The sequence below is a fragment of the Triplophysa dalaica genome, chromosome 6 (genome assembly GCF_015846415.1).
Source record: "Triplophysa dalaica isolate WHDGS20190420 chromosome 6, ASM1584641v1, whole genome shotgun sequence".
Lineage (NCBI taxonomy): Eukaryota > Metazoa > Chordata > Actinopteri > Cypriniformes > Nemacheilidae > Triplophysa > Triplophysa dalaica.
The window spans coordinates 15,119,635-15,142,309 of record NC_079547.1 but is presented as its reverse complement, the minus strand read 5'-3'; the positions used below and the strand labels follow the sequence as shown (position 1 = coordinate 15,142,309).

Sequence of the window (22,675 nt, the reverse complement as noted above, 5' to 3'; positions counted from 1 at the left end):
TATATATATATATATATATATATATATATATATATATATATATATATATATATATATATATATATATATATATACCCTGTTTTTAGAACAAAATGTATTATTAGTTATTCCACATAAGAAAAAAATAACTGATGCTTTACATAAGTGACAAAATATTAAAAAAATATCCCATGTACATGAGATGGACTCGCAATTCTGGAATGACTAAAGCTATATTTCTGTTTAGACAACGCAGGCCCCCCTCACTAAAACCCCAGGGAATAAAACTGGTCTTTTGTTTTCCAGACAGCCCTACAGACGTGGTAGAAATAACAGCAGCTTGTTAAAACACCCAGTATGTCGCAGATATGCGTGACTAGATCTGACCAGTATTTTATCCTTTTTTCAATCCTGTCCTCACAAATTTAATTAATGTCGCCCACCTCTTGAGAAACTTATAGTCCTCGCTCGCTCTGAAAAGATAAGACGTTCAATAAAGGTTTTACTACTTGTGAGAGAGGAACGTATAATAAGTCAGCTCATTCTGTTTAAATTGGCCCTTGTCCACGTGGGCGGCACTGGATGTCCCAGAAGCATCTGTTGAACCTCAAGCCAAGTCCAACTTCACAATGAAGTCTCTGTTTGTTCACTGGGTTCAGAAGGCAGCGTAAATTCAACCTCATCATATAGCCACCGCTTTAATTGACTTGAGGAGTGAAAGACAAGCTATTGCGTCGAGGATCAGAAAATGTACTGAAAGGCAAGAGTGAAAGTTCACCTAATGTATCAATTATCTCGGCAGGGTCTCGGCCTCTCTGAGGTCTCATGGGTTGTCCTCATATTTCAGTCCGGCATGCAAAGGCTGGGACATGCCGGACTAACAACACAAAGCAGATGTCTGTGTGTGCATTTGTTCTTAACCATGATGAAGTGAAGATGAATTAAAGGCATATTTCACCCAAAAATGAAAATTCAGTCATGAATTATTCAGCCTCAAGTTGTTCCAAACCAGTATACATTTCTTTGTTCGGTTGAAAACAAAGAAAGATACTTGGAAGAATGTTAGCCGCTGAGATTTCTGGGATACCATTGACTACCAAAGAAAAATTATTGTGCTGTTTTTTTTGTTCTGTTCTGGGGCACCATTGACAACCATTTTAATTTATCCTACTGTGGTTGTCAATGGTGTCCCAAAGTTGCCCATTTTTGTTCCACAGAACAAAGACATTTATTCTGGTTTGGAACAACTTGCGTTTGACTTTTTCATGCAGAATTTTCATTTTTGGCTGAACTATCCCTTTAAGTAGTTTGTTTGTTTTCGCATTTCCCACTATTGCCATTGTTGCAAAGCAGCTGTACATGCTCATAGAAAGAAGTAGTTTTGATAATAGAACATTTATAGAAAATATAAACTGTGGTTACTTTATGGTAAAGTTGTATTGATATGTGATATATTGATATTTCTTTGGTCATGTACACGGCATACTTTTTCTGTATGAAGTCCCTCACACAGCAGCTGAATAGTGTAAAGTGTTACTTGTGCTGTGCACAATTTGACTGCCTTATGATGGGTCTTATATTTGCATAAAAACACACACGCAATTATATTTTATACCCTAACATGAATTTTCTGTTTCTTTTAGAGTCGGCGTAGACCCAGATCAGGATCTTCAGCCATGTGGAGACAGTTTCCAGGTCCTGCAGGTTTGGATTGAACTTCAATAATATCTGAATGGAAATTAAAGGGATAGTTCACCCAGAACAAAAAATTCTGTCATTTATTAATTTATGTTATTCAGAACTTGCATAGAATATTCTTTTGTGGAATGTAAAACAACACATTTCAATAGAAGTCAGTAAAGGTCCATTGCTTTGTTACCAACAGTGTTCAAAATATCTGCTTAGTGTTCTGTGGAAGAAAGAAAGTCATACAGGTGACATGAGGGCGAGTAAACAATAAAAATAATTTTATTTGGGGGCGAACTATCACTTTAGTTTTATTTATCCCCTTAGGCAAAGTAAGGTTGCAGCAAGCTCACACAGACACAATAAGAGTCACAATTGCCATACAAAAATCAATACATAATTCAATAAACTAATTTGTTAAATAAGATTTAGACCATCTGGCTTAATCAATTAATCTCAGAAGAAATATCAGAAAAAATAGAATTACAAAATGTAATTGCTTAAGGGATAAAATACAATTTTGATTATTTTGATACTGTTTTTTATACACCATGGGACAGAGTACCGTCAACCGGAGGGCAACAATTCAAAGGCAAAGGCTATAGGATTTCTATTATCTTTGACAATATTGTTAGCCTTATTTAAAAACTCTATATTTGTATATACTTTCTATACTCAGTAAAAGAATACCTAACAATTTACCGGCCAAATCACCTCTTTCCTTAGTATTTACCATACCAAGGTATTTATAGTTTGTAACTGATTTTATTGGCTCCCCATTAATGATGTAGGGTGAAATAATTTTTTGTCTCAAAAAACAAAGGAGATGGTTATAGATTTTAAAGTATTTAATAGAAGATTTAATTTTTCACACAATTTTAGAAAGTCCAAAACAGGCCCATGCACTTCCTCTCCATCATATAAAAGACTCACTAGCGCAGTATCTATTCTTAAAGGAACTTGAGGAGTTAGTGTATAAGAAACAAAGTAAAGGAGATAAAACACGTCCTTGGGGTGATCCAATCGAGGTTATGATTTTATCAGAAACAGATCCACCTAACTTCTGGGTTCTAAGACACATAATGAATTTGTTCTCAAATGAGAATTCTTTTGCCAGAATTTCAGCTAATATAGTAGGAGACATATTGTTACAAGCTGATGAAAAGTCCACAAATAAAATTCTTTGGTTTCTTTAAGTAGGAGTTCAGTAAATTCAGCACATTAAGGATTACATCCTCTACCCCCTAGAGGCTTGGTATGCAAATTGCAAGAGATCAATAAGATGGTGTGTTTGGGATACAATGTATTTTTTCACAAAGTGCTCAAAACTCTTCATCAGTAAGGATGTGAGTGCTATTGGTTGAAAGTTGTTTAATTCAATATTCAGTTCATCAATATAAAACCCAGCAGAAGAGTGAATTTTAGAACGCCATCTCTGAAAAAGCGTTCCCACATCCATTATCAAAGCGACAAAAGTACGAGTTAAGCTGTTTGGCCATCTTCAGCTCCTCATTTCCTTGTAACACCAGAGATGGGTTACCTCTTCCCTTATGGGGTACGTTTGTCATGGTCTTAATCCTCTGCAAGCTTGTCAGGCATTTCCACATGTCCAGAAGGACTCTATTTTTTGTTTATATAGATGTTTATCTATGTGGTTTTGCCTTTTTAATTTGCCTCTGTATATCACTCAAAGTAACCTCACCCTCCTGATTTCTTTATGCCTTTTTTTCTTTTTTATAAGGGTCTTTAATTCTTAAGACACCCAGGGTTTATCATTTGGGAGTACTTTGTATATCTTAATGGGGATAACAGAATCAACACAAAAATGTATATAATCAGTAACTGTCTGAACTATCAAAGACCTTCCACTGGGTTCATTCAAAACACCCCTGCAAAGTTGTTATACCATCATTGACCCACACTTTAACAGTCTTTATCTGGGGCTTATCTCTTTCAAGTAATCTCTGGTAGACAGGGCGAAGGTAGACAACACTATGATCTGACGTCCCCAGTGGCGGTAGGAGTAATGAAGTATATGCGTTTTAAACAGTTCCATAGTACATATCCAAAGTCCTATTTTTCCTTGTGTAACAGTCGACATATTGATAGTATTTTCTCAGACTCTTCCTAGTATTTCAATTTTAAAATCACCTAAAATAAACATCAGGAGAAATTGTCTCTTGTCTCTGGGATAGTTTGTAAATAGACTTTTGTGCCTTACTAAAATTTGCCTTAGGATGAATATATACCACATTAAAAAAGGATTTTTGGAAACTCCCTTGGTAAATAATATGGCTGAAGGGAGACACACAGCAACTCAATGCCTGCAGTTAGTTTTTTTCCTTTAACCTTCTCAGACGGCGTCGAAGACCTCTGCAGCCACAGAGGAGTTTCCGTTTATTGTGTTCATTTGGATTTGAAACCCATTGGTCTGTTTAAAGAGTGCATATACAGTACATGCAAGCATTTATGTATAAATGTGCTTTTATATCCATTAGAATGGACAAAGCTATAAAGAACTAGAAACTAATGACATGTCTCTTTACTCCCATGTTAAGCGCATGTGCAGTTACCAAAGCAAGCTGCATAGTCTGCAGTGTATGAGCACTCCAGCTTTTGTTTCTGGTGTTTTATCACACATATTAATGGTGGAGGATCAAGGTGAGATTAGGGTGGGTTGCAGTGTAGCATTACTTTGAGTTGTATGTGATAGCATTAGTCTGTAATCTCTTTCAGTGCAATGTTCCACAATGAACTCATTAGATCAGTTTGAATGAAACCACTGAGTGTTGGAAGAACTGTGCAAGAAATGAGGTTTCACTGGCTTAGAAGTGAATGTGAGTTTATATTGATTCATGCTGTGTGTTAATTAATGCTTTAGATTAGAGTTTAAATTTAGTTACTATCCTTCGGAAACCTTGGATTTCCAAATTCACTGTTCTGCAAATGGAAAAAATATTGTACTTTTCAAATGATTAAATACAGTGTTGTCGGAGTTGTAACTTTTTTTTGGTTAGATATTTGCAAAACCTATCGACAAACATAAAGGGTGACAAATAATAATGATTTATCATATTTCATACCACAAAACGTGGTTATGCTTAAAATGCTCATATAATTCGATCTGTTAGGTATAATTTTGCGGAAAAAATGCATGTTTGACCTCATTTGACATCAACCCATTGAGTATGTAAGATTACCTGCAATTGTATGTTTCTAATAGAGGTGGCGATAGAGAGGCAAAGTTACACCTTATATTAGATCTATTTAATTATACAATTTACATCAGTGATAAAAAAAGAGATGCAATCAACCACCTCTGTTATGGAATGACAAGGTTCTGTCTGACATGTTTCTATTCTTTTGGTTTGACACTCTGATTTCTGCCTTTTTACATGTCTAGTATATGCATAAACTACTTGTAACACACCATAGATAAAGGAATCCTCACGTCATATGACCTTTTTAAATTATCTACAGCATGGTTGTAAGCAACATTTGGGGAGTTTTTCCACATGAAACTTCACTAGATTACATAAATACCCCAAACCAATATCCAGAGACTTAGATGTATGATTTCTATTATTCTTCCACCTTTTCTCTTTCTCTCCTCAGGACGGAAGCCAGTCAGAAGGGCAAAGCAAGACGAAGCAGGAGAGTGCCTGGCTCTTTAGACTTTGGTACACTTTTGACCACAAGTATCCTTTCAGCCATTCAAAACAACACACAAACACTTGTGGCTTTGTCATTAAGAACTCAAGCACGGTTGAGCATTACCTCACTTTCTCCCCACTCTACTCAATGCTAGCCACTGAAATAACTTGTGAAGAACGGGACATATTCTCCAACGCCTTGGAAAAAGCATATTGTCGAGGCCTGTAAAACTCTGTAAAGCCCATCTGCGTGAATTTAAATGTAAAGGGAGAGAGCGGAAGTGATGAATAATTCTGAGCTCACTTAGGAAGGTTGTTTTGATCAATGATGGAGTTCCTCTGAGACCCTAAATGGGCCTCAAAAGCCCAGATCCGACAGGCTCGACCTCCTTAAAGAACTCGAGCTCCGAAAATTAAAAACCGAGCTTTGCGACTCAGTAAAAACGATAGGAAAGTTCGTGATGTACAGAAAGTCAAATGAAATGACTCTGTCCATTCATACTAAGCTTTCAATTTCAGAATGTAGCAATGTGTGAGTCTGGAGCTCTCAGCAGGTCTCTCCCCCTGCAATTATTTTGTGCTGAGTGCTTTACTGAAGAAGCCGTACCTTTCAGTATGACAGACGTGGGTGGTCGAAAATCTCAAAGAAACAAGGTTTATTTTAGTGTTCTGTCGTTGGAAATAAAACGCAGATGAAAGTGAAAGTACCAAACACACACACGTTGACACGTTCTTAGGCACTTAAAGTGTTCTTAAAGTCAGTTTGCGTTTTTTGTGCATTAAGGCTTGTATTTGTGCTACTTCGTCCAAGCAGGTATTTAGATCCTTTTCATAGCCGCTTGAGAGCTTGCTAACTTGTGTGTATGCTGCAAGAGACTCAGGTTGGCAACCAACCCGAAGTTCTTTTTTCTTAGGGTAGCGAACCGTGCTTTCGGACATCCTACGGAGATATTTATTCAGAGCGCATACCTGGCAACCTCTCTAACTCAACAGGGGACATCCTGCTCTCTGATCCCACTCAAACATATTATACGCTTCCAAATCCATCACATGGCGTTCTTGGTTTTAAGCCACCAACCGTTCGTCGCTGCTTCTCCATTTGTGTCTGACAAAAATAAGAATTAAAAATATGAACTGACCTGGTTAGAGATGTGTGTTATGTGATGGTAATCGGTTTACAATCATGAGGCTCGGTCATATCTGTCCTGAGATGAGTCCTCGCTGACACATTTGGTGCCGTGCTTAATTTGGAAACTTCTATTTTGAGTAGCGGTATTTTTTAGTGGTTTGCATGTTTTTTTTGCTTTGCCTAGCACCAGGTTGCTTCGAAAGCTTGCTTTAGACAAGGAGTCTTCAACTAAAATTGCTTGAGGTCCAGTAAACGAACCCTCCATACCAGCCGAGGTTCGGACAATTAAATACCTAAAAACATGAATTGATGGTTTTTGGCCGACCAAAGAAACATTTACATTTTACATGTTTGCATGTTTGCATTTGTTAGACACTTTTATCCAAAGCGACTTGCATTGAATTGTTCTATACATTAGTTTCTAAGTATATGCAATCCCCTGGGATCGAACCCACGACCTTGCTCTTACCACTGAGCTACAGGAAAGAAACAAACAGGTCTTTTCATATCTGACGGCATAACAATGTCTGACATTTCTATAATAAATGAAAATTTGCAAAATGCCCTTATCTCTAAATCTGAACTGAACATACATTAATTTCAACATTAACAACTTTAAAAGTAAACTAAAGTGTTGTTTTCTGCTGAACTGAGATTAACAAATAGTAGCATCAAATTGTGACTGAACATCCTCTGATCTTGAACATTTCAGCTCTTCTTGTGGCTTTTGCAGCTGAAATGGGGGTTTGTTTAATATTTTCTTTTAAGTTGGTTCATGTCTTTATTTTCCTTCTAAATCTGTTTCACACGCAGCCTTCATGCAATCTTTTTACTATTTTCCCATAAGTAACATTCAACATTCATAGCTCAGTGGTTAGAGCATTGCGTTAGCAACGCAAGGTTGTGGGTCAGAACCCAGGGGATTGCACAAACCTATGTATAAATGTATAGGATAATGCAATGTAAGTCGCTTAGGATAAAAGCGTTTGCCAAATGCCTAAATGTAAATGTAATATGCTCGTTGTTGTCCGGTAAGTGAGTGAGGGAGGACCCGGGTAGATCGCTACTACTGGGCTTTAAACTAATATATTTCCATGTCCTTACCTCGGACTGCTGTGGGCAAGTTTCTTCATAGTGTCCATGTCTAGTTTCGTAATGCCGTTTAACGTTTCCACTTTTGACAACCGCAACAGACTCCGAGCAAATGAGACAAACCGTCCTCTTGCATGTCGATGCAGGAAGAATAAATCCAAATCTCTCAACCAATTCATCTCGGAAAACATGCTTTTCTAGCGTCAACTTTTCAAACTTTTTAAAAGGACATTGTTTTTCAGTCACTGACAGTTACATCTGTCTACGTGCTGTGCAGCGAGTCCACGTTGTGGATGTCTGAACTTAATAAAAATGCATATATGTTTACTATTCTTGGCACCGTAGGACCCAAAGTGCTACTGAGCGGACCTGGATGTGCCTGAAATAAATTTGATTGCATTAGAAAATAATGTGAGGCGTATTTAACACATCAAAACTCTTTGAGGTCCGGACGGAGGCATCTCGCGGTCCGCATTCAGACCGGAGTCCACTAGTTGGTGACCCCTGCTTTAGACGGAAGTCACATTCATAGTTTTAACCTTAACTTTTGTCAATCCAAAACCTATTTAAGATACGTGTTGATTTTTTTTTACTATATTATGGATTGTGTGAATGGTTCCCTGGTTATTTTGAGTGCCTGGCATTGGTACTACTGCAGATCTTTTCTCCTTAACTCAAGCCCAGTTACCTGAAACCCATCCTGACTCACAGTGGCCCTCCTCTGACCTCCACTCTTCCGGCCTGTTGTGGTCCGCTGGCTAGCTGTCTGACCAGCCCTCAGGCCTATGAGGTAAAAGCTCACATGCACCAATCAGTGATTTAGTCTATTTATTTACTTACAAAACTGTGCAAGTGCTACACTAGCTTTCTTTAGCATGTTGTTTGTATGGGCATCTATATATATCTTTTGGTGTCTTTATTAAGATTCAAACAGAAAGTACAGGAAATATGTACACAAAATGTACAAATAAAATGCAATTTTAGAACAAAATAGCTTCTTTTTGCAAAAGTCAGTATTTAGTGTGACCTCCTTTGACACAAAGCGCATCTTGAACTCTTTTGGGGAGACTGTCCTGAAGTCCTTAGATTAGAATTAGAAATGAGCATTCCATTCCACTAAGGTTTTGAAGAGACAGATTCCTGCTATTGATCAAGGGTAGAAGGGGAGGTCAAACTAAATAGTTGCCACTTAAGTCTAAACTCTTAAGCCTGTAAACACTTTTTTTTAAACACATCATAAAAAAAGTAATAATAATATGGTGATCATACCATTGTGTGAACCCCATTGTTAAAATCTAATGATGGCCTAAGACTTACTGTATTAACTAGAGATGCACCGTGATATCGGCCAATAATCGGTATCGGTTGATAAAAGCAAGTTTTTACACTATCGGTCAATAGTTTAAAAACAGCTATTCTGTGCTGTATATAGAAAATGTAGAGAAACATCACCAGTTTGATGTTAAATATTAACATAACGCATGAATTAATAACATTCAGAAAGTTAAAAAAAATTCATTTAATCTTCAGAATCGGTATCTGCAGATATCACTGAAAAAACTGCTATCGTTATTGGTGGAGAAATCTGGTAATGGTGCATCCCTAGTATTAATACATATGGCACATTACTGTATAACATTTTTATGAATACATTCATGTATGCATTCAGTACATATATGACATATAATACATATATACATACAGACAGTATATACTGAACACACACACACACACACACACACACACATACATACATACATGCATATATATTTATATATTAGTGGTGGGCCTCTTATCGCGCGATAAAAAAAATGTCGCCGTTAATCTATTCTCAAAGTTGGGTTGGGAGCTGTGTCTATACTACGCAAGCTATGATGACTTTCACCTTGATATTTTAGCGCGGATGTATACCATCTTAACTGCACTGTACGGGGGGAGAACAAGATTTTTTAACTCGCGTGATTCGCGTCATTCGCGCCGCCTCATCATCTCATAACCAGGGCTTCATTCGCGCGATTCGCGCCGCAAGTAGGTCTATTGCCTCTTTGCATTAACACATAAATCACTCGCGCTTGACACGCCATTCGCGTTTGGTCTGAACACAACATAACGTTACTGTGAAATTACCGCATCAAACGTGACGTGCTAACATGGATGCAGCTATGAAGCCGCCGGGTTTGCTTCAGGGAATATTAATTTTTAAGAAGCTTCCCAATGGAAACATCGACAAGACTAAGGTTGTTTGCACCTTGTGCAATGCAGAATTGGTTTAAAAAAAAAAAAAAACTTTCTCTCAACAGGTAGTGGTCTAGCTTTAGTTGAAACCAGTAACTTTGTATTGAGATCTAATGTAGTATGGCTCCTGTATGACATATCGCTTGTTGCTCCCTCACTCTTTGTAAGTCGCTTTGGATAAAAGCGTCTGCTAAATGACTAAATGTAAATGTACTGTAGGAGCTCTTCCAGTCTCAAGTACCACCTAAACGCAAATCATCCCTTAGCTAATGCGAAAGTAAACACAAGTACATCTTATTGAACATAATTTATTTTCATCACCAATTATCATAGTAGAACAGCTTTCTCAAGCAGTTTGTGATGCATTTTGGAAACAGGAGATGAGCCCCTGGTCTAATGCGCCACCTGGCTTGAGAAACCCGTTCTCAAAGACTTACTTTTAGTCATTATTTGGGTAGCACACATATTCTGAATGCCTTCGGCAGAATTCAAATGAGCCATTTTAATCTAGATTAATCTATATTAAAAAAATTAATCTATGCCCACCACTATTATATATACATTTATGCATGTTAAACTTTTTATTATAAATTAAAATAAAAAAACTAGGAGAAGAGAGAATGATGGGAAACTGCCAGCATCATTTAAAAATGACATCACTCCATCCTGCAAAACAAAACAAAATAGGCAAAACACAAATATAACCCTGAAAGGTTTGATAACCGTATACATAATACAAATTAATACAAGAAAAGCAATGAGTACTCAAATGGACACCCTATTTTACACCCTAATAGTAATTCAAATTAGAAAATGGGCATTGCCAGTTGAAAACGTGGATCTCAGCTGACCTTAACACTTCTATTAATCGGCCAGTTGTTATAATTATCGTCAGATGTCGCAAATCTGATTCCCGGGCAAATATTGCCTGATTGGTATATCGGTCAATCATGACCTCACACTGCACATTGTTCTCAGTCTCTAAGGAAGTAGCTCTTTCTGAGTTCCACAACAGCGTGTTTTGGTTTCCATAGCATGCTTTATAATGTTATTGCGGCTCTGTATAGCCTCGTTTGTAAAGGGAAGAGAAAGAGAGACGGACGCACAAAAGCACTGGGGCTTTTAGACTGGACACCGTACTCAGTGCGGCCCATCACAAAAGAGCCTTTCATGGACAGCACGAAGATGATCGCAAGCCTGAGAGGCATTTCATTCCAGTATCTCAAGCATGGAGAACATTGCTATTCACAGCGGTCACTGCCCTATTCTCTCCCGCAAATACCCCCATTCATCACAAAGCTCATACTTTAGCCGGGGGCCGCTTGGCTGAGCTCACAAACGTCTTACAGTCCTGCATTGTGTTGTCGGGTCACGGCGAGCTTAATGTTCTACAGGCTTCACCCACCTAACTCCCACTTAACTTTGTTATCTCCCCATGTTGGTATTAAACATAACAATGATTAAACCAGCAGGGGCAATTGATGATGGTTTTTGGTTTAGGATGTGAGTCATGTGTGTCATGTACATGCTCTTGAACTGGGTCAGTCTCTATAAAGGCCTCACTGTTTTTGTATTTCTCTCTATATCTCTCTATTCATCTAGAGCGTGCCCTTCTAAAGCCTTTTATGTATATCTCAGTTCACTGTCTCTCGCTCTTTCACTTGAATAATCTTTTCATAAAGCCTGTTCTCTTTGTACTTTTCTCATATGTTTCCCGCTTCTCCGTTCTGCTGGCTCGTCTAGTTTAAAACCAGAACTTTCGTTTCAATATTGACTTCCTCAGACTCTCAAGAAGTTACTTGTTTTTTAAGTAGTTGCTTGTGGTTTCCTTTCTTTTTAGTTTTAGGGGTTATTATGATGTGTATCAAAGGTTTTATACCATCTGATAACATTACTTTGCAAGGTTTTTCTCTTAAAATATCTGCCTTTAAGGCTGTTTTGATGAGCTCAAGTTTTGGTTTCTGTATAACTGAAGGGCTGCAGGTTAACTACTTCCCTATAATGCTTTCCTAATGGAGGTCAAGTGAGGGATAACATACAGTTACCCAGTCATGATTGCTAAATAAATGTGATTGCTATCGGGGTAATCTGGAGCCCAATTTGAAGGAATCACCCTGAGGGTTTGTTTCGCAATAATGATTTTTTTCTGCTTTTTATTTATTGACTTTAGCCATTTATAAGCATAATAATGGCTATTAATACGCAATGCTCTAAAATACTTGATTCTGTTTGGCCAATTGCAGCAAGGTCTGATATTCCCAGATAACAAATGCTCAAAACTAGTAACAGTTACTCTAAAGCTGCAGATCATTTTGACTGTTTATTCTTACACAAAAAATCATTATAAATATATCCTTTAAAGCAACACTTTGTAGCTTTTCGACCTTCAAATAATGTCTTTAAAATGATTTAAAATGAACAAGTTCTGTGTTTGGGTCGGTACACAAAGCCCCGCCCATCCAGTCTGCAGAAGAGTGTGACATGGTTTCGAAACTACGTTTCTGCAATCGCTCCATCGTTTCAACAGGGTCAGCAAATTGAGGTATTTTACAGCGACAGTATTTACGAAACTAGTGACCGACAATTGCACTTATCAACCACATGGGGGGAACCCTTGAGCAGATGTTCCATAGTGTTGCTTTAATTATTTAATTACTAGTGGTGGGCCGTTAACGGCGTGAGACTTTTATCGCGCGATAAAAAAAATGTCGCCGTTAATCTATTCTCAAATTTGGGTTGGGAGCTGGGTCTATACTACGCAAGCTATGATGACTTTCACCTTGATATTTTAGCGCGGATGTATACCAGCTTAACTGCACTGTACGGGGCGAGAACGAGATTTTTCAACTCGCGTGATTCGCGGAAGCAGAAGCAGAAGCCGCCTCATCATCTCATAACCAGGGCTTCATTCCCGTCCTTAGCGCCGCCTCATCATGTCATAACCAGGGCTTCATTCGCGCAATTCGCGCAGCAAGTAGGTCTATTGCCTCTTTGCATTAACATATAAATCACTCGCGCTTGACACGCCATTCGCGTTTGGTCTGAACACAACTTAACGTTACTGTGAAATTACCGCATCAAACGTGACGTGCTAACATGGATGCAGCTATGAAGCCGCCAGGTTTGCTTCAGGGAATATACATTTTTAAGAATTCAAGCTTCCCAATGGAAACATCGACAAGACTAAGGTTGTTTGCACCTTGTGCAATGCGGAATTGGTTTTAAAAAAAAACACTTTCTCTCAACAGGTAGTGGTCTAGCTTTAGTTGAAACCAGTAACTTTGTATTGAGATCTAATGTATTATGGCTCCTGTATGACATATCGCTTGTTGGTCCCTCACTCTTTGTAAGTCGCTTTGGATAAAAGCGTCTGCTAAATGACTAAATGTAAATGTACTGTAGGAGCTCTTCCAGTCTCAAGTACCACCTAAACACAAATATTAGCTAATGAGGAAGTAAACACAAGTTCATCTTATTGAACATAACTTATTTTCATCATCAATTATCATAGTAGAACAGCTTTCTCAAGCAGTTTGAGATGCATTTTGGAAAGAGGAGATGAGCCCCTGGTCTAATGCGCCACCTGGCTTGAGAAACCCGTTCTCAAAGACTTACTTTTAGTCATTATTTGGATGGCACACATATTCTTAATGCCTTCGTCAGAATTCAAATGAGCCATTTTAATCTAGATTAATCTAGATTAAAAAAATTAATCTATCCCCACCACTAATAATTACATTATATTTACATATGATTCAACCTGTCGCCTGTTCCTCGCATTTGAACGTCATGTCTAACCTTAACACCCATAGCAAACAGGTTTTCTTCGTGGAACGTCTGCATACGTCTAGCATATGGCCACCTATAGTTTAGGGATTTTAGGAATTTCAGCCAAAATGAGAGTTCTGTCATCATTTACTCACCCTCAAGTTGCTCCAAACCTGTATTATTTTTGTTTTTCCGCTAAACAGAAAGATATGTGTGCAAGCGAACTGTTCTGGGGCACTATTGAATATCTTTTTTTGTCTTAAAAAAACTTGTAGAGGTTTGTAGCTGAGGATTGGTAATTGATGACAGAATTTTCATATTTGGATTAACTATCAAAGGGCCCAAACAGCATTTCTACACAAATTTAAAGGATCGCCAAAAAATACGCTTTTTAATAATTTACTCTCATGCCTTTCCTTTCTAAAACACAAAAATAAGACATTTTGAAGAATGTTGTTAACCAAACAAGATTGACGCCTATTGACTTCCATTGTATGGAATATCTCAAAATATCTTCTTTTATGTTCTTCATAAGTAAGTTATACACAGGTTTTGAGCGACATGCGGATGAATAAATGATGACATAATATTTTTTTGGTTGAACTATACCTTTAACTGTTATGTAACCGCGTTTGTTTGATCTGTTGGCACACCGTTTAATCCCTGCTTGTATAATTGTGCTCCCTTCATTTCAACAGCATTCCGTGACTATACGAAGTACCACTTAAACCCAATGATCTGTCTATTCTAAGGGTTGGGGTTACGCTCCGTTTACTCCATACAGATTTTCATTTTGCTTTGTCATACACAGTCAAGAGTGCGTACCTGTTTATGAATTTGTGATTTAACTGTTATCCAAGAACATCAAAGCATAGCTTCACCATTCGCTGTCTTTTTGTGACCCGACAGTGTCCCTCATGAACCTTTGTGCTGACCTTTATTGCATGTGTGTGTGTCTGTGTCCTCCAAGCATTCCTGCCCTCCCTCCTTCACTTTGTCACTGTGCCCCGCAGAGCCACGAGCAGCTGCGAGACACCGACTCGGACATCATCCTGAACGATGGCGACCTGTCGCTGACGTATGGCGACACGGCCATCACCGCCAACGGAGCCTCATCTTCATCCGGCCGTGAGGGATCGGCAGGGAGCTGGGGGATCAATGGCAAACGCAGCGACAGCACATCGGAGGATGCTCTCGAGCGAGAACTGGACGCACGTGAACACGAGTTCCTGAGCCGTAGCACGCGTCTCGTCTTCCCCATCGAGGACAACGCTTGACCCCGCCCCCACACATGTACCACGCCTTTCCACATGCGCTCCATACCTTCACTTTTTGTTCATCGGAAGCCCCCTCGATGCCTACAATGATTCATGAAGGGGGATGACAATGTGAAGGAATAAAAATGGAAATGATTTGGGACATAGAGTGGAAGTGGTGTTATTGATGCTGAATCTTGAGACTTGATTCAGGATATCCCTGTGTTAATGTGAGTTACAGGAGAGAAATGTAAAACTCCTGAGAATGATGACTGCTCGGGCTGTCGAATGATGTAAGCGCTGTCGTATATGATGATGGTCAGTCGCCGTGTGTTCCCGAAACCTTCACATTCATACTGCAACACAATGCTTCTTGCTACATTCTAACAAGTCAGCGCATTCATTATTTGTTTTCTTTTGGCAACATACTAAAAAAAAGATGAAAGAACCTGGAACACACAAAGATATTAAAGAAAAACTGTTTTGATGCATACACACCAAACCGACAACTCCGTGTTATATCCAATCTTATTCAATCTTTTGCATTGAATTAATTCATACTTTTAATCATTTCATGGATGAATAACTCTGTAAATACTCAAGGCTGTATGTGACAGGCTGTCGAAGTTTCATCCCACGACACATACTTACAACTACATTTGTCATATCTCCCGCCCTATCGCCCTTCAATGCACCAGATCAAGTTTACATGCAGCTGCTTCTTGACGTCAAATCCTGGCTCGTGGCCAAACGTTGTAAATACAAATCCACAGATCCCTGTTGCTGTGAAGTTTTGCGCAGCTGGCCGCAACCTGAGTGTATGACCCATGCACTTTAGCTATAGCTGAGCTGCGGTCCTCACATGCATGCATCGCATTTGGAAGCGTTACTTATAATATTTGCTTCTTATCCTCTTACAACCAGAACAGATATGTGCTACAAATAGACGTGTGGCGTTCCCTTTGCACCTTTATAGCTCAATGTATCGAGCGTTTGTGAAGATGGATTACTTATTAATGTATGCAATTTAATGAGAATTGACAGAATCCTGTTTCTCCTGTTTCTTATGCGTGCGTCTACAGGAGAATCTCATTGATAATGCAAGTCTAAAGTCCACGCGAATAAGATTTTTTATCAGTAAATAGCTCACCTAACCTCTTCTTAGCTCTGAATGTAGATGTTTGATTCATTTTTGGATTTGATATATCCATCTTCACAACAAACTAACTATTCACTCTCTCTGTTAGCCTAAATAATCCGGATGATATTACAGCCAACTCAATAATGCCCGCGCCTGGCCTGACTGCTGTTTGCTTTTATCACGGCCATCAAAGACTTCAATGGAATCGAGTTTCAATGCCATTTTGTTTCCAAGTGGGGATTGAAACGTGCGTTAAGGAGATTTGCACAATTTAAGAGGGAGTTTTTGCTGATGGACTCGTGCAGTTATTTCGAACCTCGGAGCGGTGTTCTGTCGATTTTTGCTTCCCATCAGATTTTGCTACCCTCGTGTTGTGATTGGCTTGGGGGAACACCGGCTGTAGCAAATGTCCGAAAAGTGATGTTATTCGGGAAAGAAGTCACGCTGATGTGAAATGCCATTTCCAACCTGATTTATAGCTTTTGTCTTGACCTTTGATCGACTTGTATCTAAATCTCCTTGTAGCATTCATATTTTCCTGGCTGTCGTGCATGTGTCTGTATCTGCCATATAAACAAACATACGAAGAATCATAAGCTACCATTTTTCATGTCTGTGGTGTATTGAACTACTAAGATGCTCTATTTTTCACCAAAAGTCGTTATTATTGTTTATAATAATTATTATTATATGTAAAGATGCACTCAGCCTGTCAAAAATGCATTGAAACTGTGCTCTGCGTTGTGGTTTGTTTATAAAAAATAGCCAATGTATCAAAGTGGTCAACAGCAGCAATATCAAATTAAGGTGTTTGTCTTCTTTTCTATGTCATTAAATAACCACGAAACAAGACGAGTACGATTTTTCCTAGAAAATTTTATTTACAGGGTTCTATTTATAAATAACAAAATTCATTTGTTAATTCCTCAAGACACAAGTTCACATGGCTTCGAGTAAATATCTGTGTTTTAAAGGTGCAGCAGACTGTACAGTGAACACTTCTCCACGAAATAACTTTTCACAATAAATGATAATACTGTCCGTGATAAGTATTTGAAGCATTTAAATTAGATCTCATCCCATCCTGTTTTGTAGTGTATAAATGCTTAAACCACTTTTCACCTCTTCAGGTATGCAAATTGTAATCCAAACCTCTGTAAAGCCGTAACGTTTACATTCAGATCGACACGGCCATTCAGCGTATACAATAAGAACCAACTGGTGCATCCAGGGGGAACTGGCACATTTCACACCATCCGAGGTGTTTTGCGGGTGGTTAAAGAGAAGCTACAGGTGCTTGCAATTCCTTCGAGACACCTCTCTCAGGATATTCAGTTCATTGAATTGCGCTTTACCAGGATGTATAAAGGATCAGCATGATTAAAAGCGCAGGCCAAACGTGTGTGCAAAAACACATGTGCGCTCACACACAAAGAGCCGGGCGTCTCTCTCCTGTGGCTGATTATGGGCTGCTGGGGATTATTGCTGATGAAATCTGGCTGTAAGGACACAGCCAGGACTGAGGCATTTGTAGATGATCCATGTATCCTCGTCTTCCCTCTGATATTTTTGTTAGTGTCTTTCACATTAGATTCTTGTCAGTATCGTATGAGGTTGGTAGGTTTTTAAGTTTCTATCATCAAACCCTACTGTCTTCTACTGTGCGGCACTGAGAGATCTCGTGGTTCCTCGGTTCCATCAGAGCCTCCCTCGTACCTCCAGCTGTATCTTCATGTCAGGCTCCATTTCTTCTATTCTCTTCTGCGTCCTGGCCATTGATCGCCTGCAGCCAAGAATGAGAAACAAAATGACAAACAACGAACAGATCATTAATGTCATCTTAAATGTCAGAGGTTTGTTATTGCTATGGTTTCATGGTCTGACAAAGGTACTTGGAAGTTTAGTCAAAACACAGATTGTTTATAAGATAGAAATAACAGTTAAGTCTTAAAGGTGCAGTGTGAAACTATTGTGCCACTTGTAGCAACAAAATAACTAGTTGTTAACCTTCAAAATGAAAATTCTGTCATCATTTGTTCACCCTCTTGTCATTTTATTTCTATATAACTTTTCCCCCACAGAACACAAAAGAAGATATTTTGAAGAATGTCGTTATCAGCCCCCCATTCACTTGCATTGGTTTTGTGTCCATGCAATACAAGTGAATGGGTTGCTGTGCTGTTCTGTTGCCAACATTTTTGTGTTTTGCACAAGAAAGAAAGTCATACAGGTTTGAAATGACAAGAGGGGGTGTAAATGATGAAAGAAATTTAATTTTGAAGGTGAACTACTCCTTTAAAAAGGTTTCTCAAACACTACCCAACATGCCATTGTTTGGATAATGGATAAACGTTAGTACCGCCCCTAAACTCACACCATTGGCTGAGACTCATGTCAAGTCGCCGAAACAAACTGATTCGAATTCTGTCAAGTGTTGCTAATGGCCAAAAATAAACTGTGCTATAAAAAGAATAGTTCGCACGAAAATGAAATTTGTCTCATCATTTATTTACTCTCATTACAACCTGTAACTTTCTTCTGCAGAACACAAAAGAAGATATTTTGAAAACGCTGGTAACCAAACAACATTGAACATTATTGACTGCCACTGTATGGACTCAAAACCACTGAGACATATCTCAAAATATCACTTAAGAAACAATCATACACATGTTTAAATGTCACAAGCGATCATAATGACAGAACTTTTATTTCTGGGTGAATTATTCCTTTAAGACCTATTCACACAAAGAATGAATAACTACCTAATATTTTATGTATTAAAACATAAAAAGAAAAAACCATTTAAGATAACTTCATCCTTTCTTCTGTGGTTTATAGTTGATCAGCCAAAAGTTGCCTATATTATTTATAAAAAGTCTGTTTAATTTTCTTATTCAGCCTAACAGATCTTTGCTTCGGTTTTTTGTTATACAATATATCTATGAATATACAGAGCATGAGATCAGGACTATTTCACAGAGGTTTTCTTGTGTGCCACCGAGGGACAGACAGAGGACTATACTGGTCAGCAGTGTGAATCTGGTGCCAGCATGTCTAAGTTTAGTCATGGCAAATCCTCTAGCGCTCACAGACTGAGCTGGTGACAGGCTCAGGTCAGGGAGGACTGGTCCCTCCGGGGTCTATCCGACACAAAGCGCTCCCTATTCCAGTCTGTTTTAACCACGTGTGCTAGATCTGTGTTAGGTCATACCAGCCCCCCATCACATGCCTCAGATCGCTCTAACAAGTTTGTGTCATTGTCCGTTTGTCTTTTACGCAGCACATCACTATGAAATTTGCATAATTCATAAGTGACATTTACACAGCGATGCTTCATACATACTAATGTCACTAAATGATATTGAAAATAACTGCTGAGTAGATCATTTTGCTGGAAAGTGGAAATGAATTATATTAAGTGCTGAGTCTACAGCTTTGTTTGGATTATTAAAGGCTGGATTCAAAACAACTCTGATTTATGTTGTTCCTGGGCTTTTTGGAAAGTGACGAAGTAACACCAGCATGGAATTTCCCATGAAGAGAGAATTAGAGTAACCTCATCCAACGGCACCGGTGGACTTCAGATCTAAAGTGGAACAACTAAACGATTCTTTTTTTTTCCCTACAACAATTCATGCTAAATGTCACTTGCTTGTGCTTGTTGCTTGCAACTTTTCACGTTGGCAGTGACCTATTGAGAATACAAATTCTAGATTGAATTTGTGTGAAACTGTACCCTGTCCTACTTCTTCTAACCAGACTTTAGGTATGTTTCCACACCGGCTGTCAGTACATTGTAACATCACTTTGATAGCCACCTGTTTAACCCGCTGGTACTTTTATGTCACTTTTGGTTGAAAAATGTTACATTTTTATGTTTTCTTGGTTGTAAAACTTGTTGACATTTGTGGCAGTGACTAAGTTCACACAAAAATCAATAATGGACTTGATTTCGAAAAGGCTAAATGGTCCAACAAACGACCCTTAAATGAATGGGAATATTAAACATTTTACATACTACAAATGTTGAATTAAAAAGATCATAATATTGCATGCATATTACATAAAAAAATAAAGTTATCTTAAAAATATGATTTCATAAAAAAATACATAGATTTCACTGAAAATAATATAAAAAAATAGATTTTAACAGCTTTGTCACTTTTATCAGGGTAGACAAATAAATCAGGTCCCCGAATAAATAGCACCGGAGGGTTAAAGCACAAAGGACCAAAGATTATTCAAATGAAAATAATTTAGATCCAAAGGGCTCATGTTGACATCATAGAAAATGATGACATGAGAACAATCACTCAACCTAATTGAATCAACTAATTCTTTTAACTATTATAAAGCATCAAGTGTCCTCTCGCCATGGCAAATCTGAACTTCATAAAACTAAACCTGTATCTAATTCAGAACTTCATCTGACAATTACAGCTGTCATTCGCTCAGATTATCTAAAAGGCTTTCATCAAATACTGCATTACAGTAGACTGACAAAATCAATAGCTTTTTTACAACTACACCAGTTAATCATCACACATGGACAACCACTGATCCACTTCAAATGATCAATATATAAAGTCTGCTAGAACCTAACTGTGACCACCGCAAAACCTCTTTAAAGCAACATGGTACAGTATGTACATCTGATAATGACGCGCTGATGTTAATGTAATGACGTTACATAATTTGGTCTCAAAACCCAGTGAGCTGTCTGCCTTGCATCATGATCAAAGCCTACGTAGTTCCTGAAGCACTTGTGGACTTTTATGCAAACAGTAAAAACACATTTACACACCATGAGCTCATGTTTTGATGTCCACGTTCCTCTTCTGATATCTCAGCTGTCTCATAACCTCACTGCAGTAAGCTTCAACCTGGTTCACCTGCTCCACGTTCAGCCGCTCGCGCCACGCATATATCGCCTCTTTGGCATCTCTGGATGATATGAGGAAAGGTTTGTCCGAGGAATAGCCCCGACCGCGGGTCATGTTCACCACAAACCTCTCCATGTCCGGCGAGAGGGTGAGGTTGGAGAAACGGTAAAGTTTCCGCAGCTCTTCCACAGGACTGAGGACCAAATCTTCATATTTGATCTGCATGTAGTTTCTTCTCACCCACGACGGCGCGTTCGCGACCAGCAGCATGTCGCTGAGCCAGTTGTCGCAGATCAGCTCCATCGCGCTGGAGACGTAGCTCTCGGCACGGTTGACTCTGTTGCTAGGTATCAGAAGTCGCTTGTATTTATCCGTCTGTTTCTTGCTCCTCAGCACCTGTATGCTTTCCTTCACGAGCGCCAGTTTCGACTTCAGCCGGGAATTGTGCACAGCCCTCGGGTCGCGGAACAACTGCACGATCTGGAGGTTTATATTGGGATCGCGCATTAGAGGAACCAAAACGCCCAAATCTAAAACCCTCACGTCTTTAATAACCATCACCGGGTACTTTTTACACTCCCTCTCCAACTCTTTCAGATCCCTGGGCTGGCATTTGCCACACACGTCTCCTTGAATCAAACCGATTTCGTGCTTTTTGTACGCGTTGCACAGCGGCTCGGAACAAATGACCTTGTTTGTTTTCCATCCGAATATAAAAGAAGTGCTTATGTTAGTAGATCCCGCGTAGAGTCTTAACACGGAGAAATCGCACCTAAAGAGGGAGTTCATCATATCCCTGACTGCTCCTTGCAAACTACCCGCGTCTCCTGGATAAAGAGCCTGCCACATATTCCACATGGGCTCGTATAAATAAAACACATCGGGGTGTTGATTAAATAGTTCCCCTAAAAAGGAAGAGCCTGTCCTCCAGGTTGCATGCAGGTATATGTGTGTTCTGGACTGACTCTTGGTTCCATCGTCCTCCGTGTCCGATGCGTTGCCCGTCCGTTCTCTGGTGCTGCTCCACAGGGCGATGGTGCTCTTCAGATCGGGACACTTTTGTTGCTGAAATCCATCTTTTACATGAGGCGATTTGCTCCGGTAATCTAGTACGTACGGAATCAAAAGCAGCCCTACGGAATATCCTAATATTAAGATGATGTATTTTTTCTGAAGCCTTCTCTTCATGGCCTCTGGAGTCTGGGACGCGAATCCCGGCGAACAGCTCGACTCCAGATGAGGCGCCTCTTCACGAAGACTATACTGCACTACAGCGGCAAAGTTTAACGGGTGGAATCTTATTTCTCACACCCGTTTCATGACATATCTCACCTCTCGCGCCTTGATTGGCTCGTGGGGGTTTTGTATAATCAGCATGCGATTGGTCAGACAAGAAGTCATTCATACAGCCGACCCAACCGTGGCAAAGAGTAATATCAAGGCGGGACTTGGGTGGGTGGAAAAATGACGGGGGCATGGAAAGAAGTAAACAAGTAACGACCTATCAAAATTATTCTGATATATGCATATACGCATATTCTGATATGTTCTACAACTCGTGCACAACATCATTAAAAAAGCTCGTCCACAACAACAATATCGATCTCAACTTATTCAAGTATTCATTTAATGTACATAACGACAAAATTCCTCTTGAATACAAAACTGAACTAGATTTGTGGATGCTGACCTTACCAACTTCTTCGGAAAAAGCTTATAATAATTACAATATATTTACAAAATTATCATTTTAATAAACAATGATCAGATGATTAAGTTTGTTAAACACCGATTTTTAAAAGTTGCAGTCATTGAGGTACTTTTCTAGGTGGTATTTACTTTAAGTTTTA

General features: G+C 38.9%; 2 protein-coding genes across 2 annotated transcripts in view; one reads left to right on the top strand and one right to left on the bottom strand.

Moving 5' to 3' along the window:
* Positions 1-16,773, top strand: part of slc9a7 (solute carrier family 9 member 7) — a 63,615-nt gene extending 46,842 nt beyond the window's left edge. The window contains exons 13-16 of the mRNA XM_056751584.1: positions 1,623-1,683; positions 5,281-5,363; positions 8,224-8,329; positions 14,556-16,773. Coding sequence (XP_056607562.1) covers positions 1,623-1,683; positions 5,281-5,363; positions 8,224-8,329; positions 14,556-14,819 — 514 coding nt within the window. The 3' untranslated portion in view covers positions 14,820-16,773. The remainder of the gene's footprint in view (positions 1-1,622; positions 1,684-5,280; positions 5,364-8,223; positions 8,330-14,555) is intronic.
* A 22-nt stretch (positions 16,774-16,795) lies between these two features.
* Positions 16,796-22,155, bottom strand: chst7 (carbohydrate (N-acetylglucosamine 6-O) sulfotransferase 7). The gene is made up of 2 exons (XM_056751585.1): positions 20,747-22,155; positions 16,796-17,722 (listed from the first exon to the last, which is right to left on the bottom strand). Exon 1 carries the CDS (start codon positions 22,011-22,013, stop codon positions 20,754-20,756), a length of 1,260 nt encoding a protein of 419 aa, XP_056607563.1. The 5' UTR covers positions 22,014-22,155; the 3' UTR covers positions 16,796-17,722; positions 20,747-20,753.
* Between the last annotated feature and the right edge of the window lie 520 nt (positions 22,156-22,675).

Excerpts from the sequence above, each read along its gene's own strand:
- chst7 (XM_056751585.1), bottom strand. The coding sequence starts at position 22,013 with ATGAAGAGAAGGCTTCAGAAAAAATACATCATCTTAATATTAGGATAT.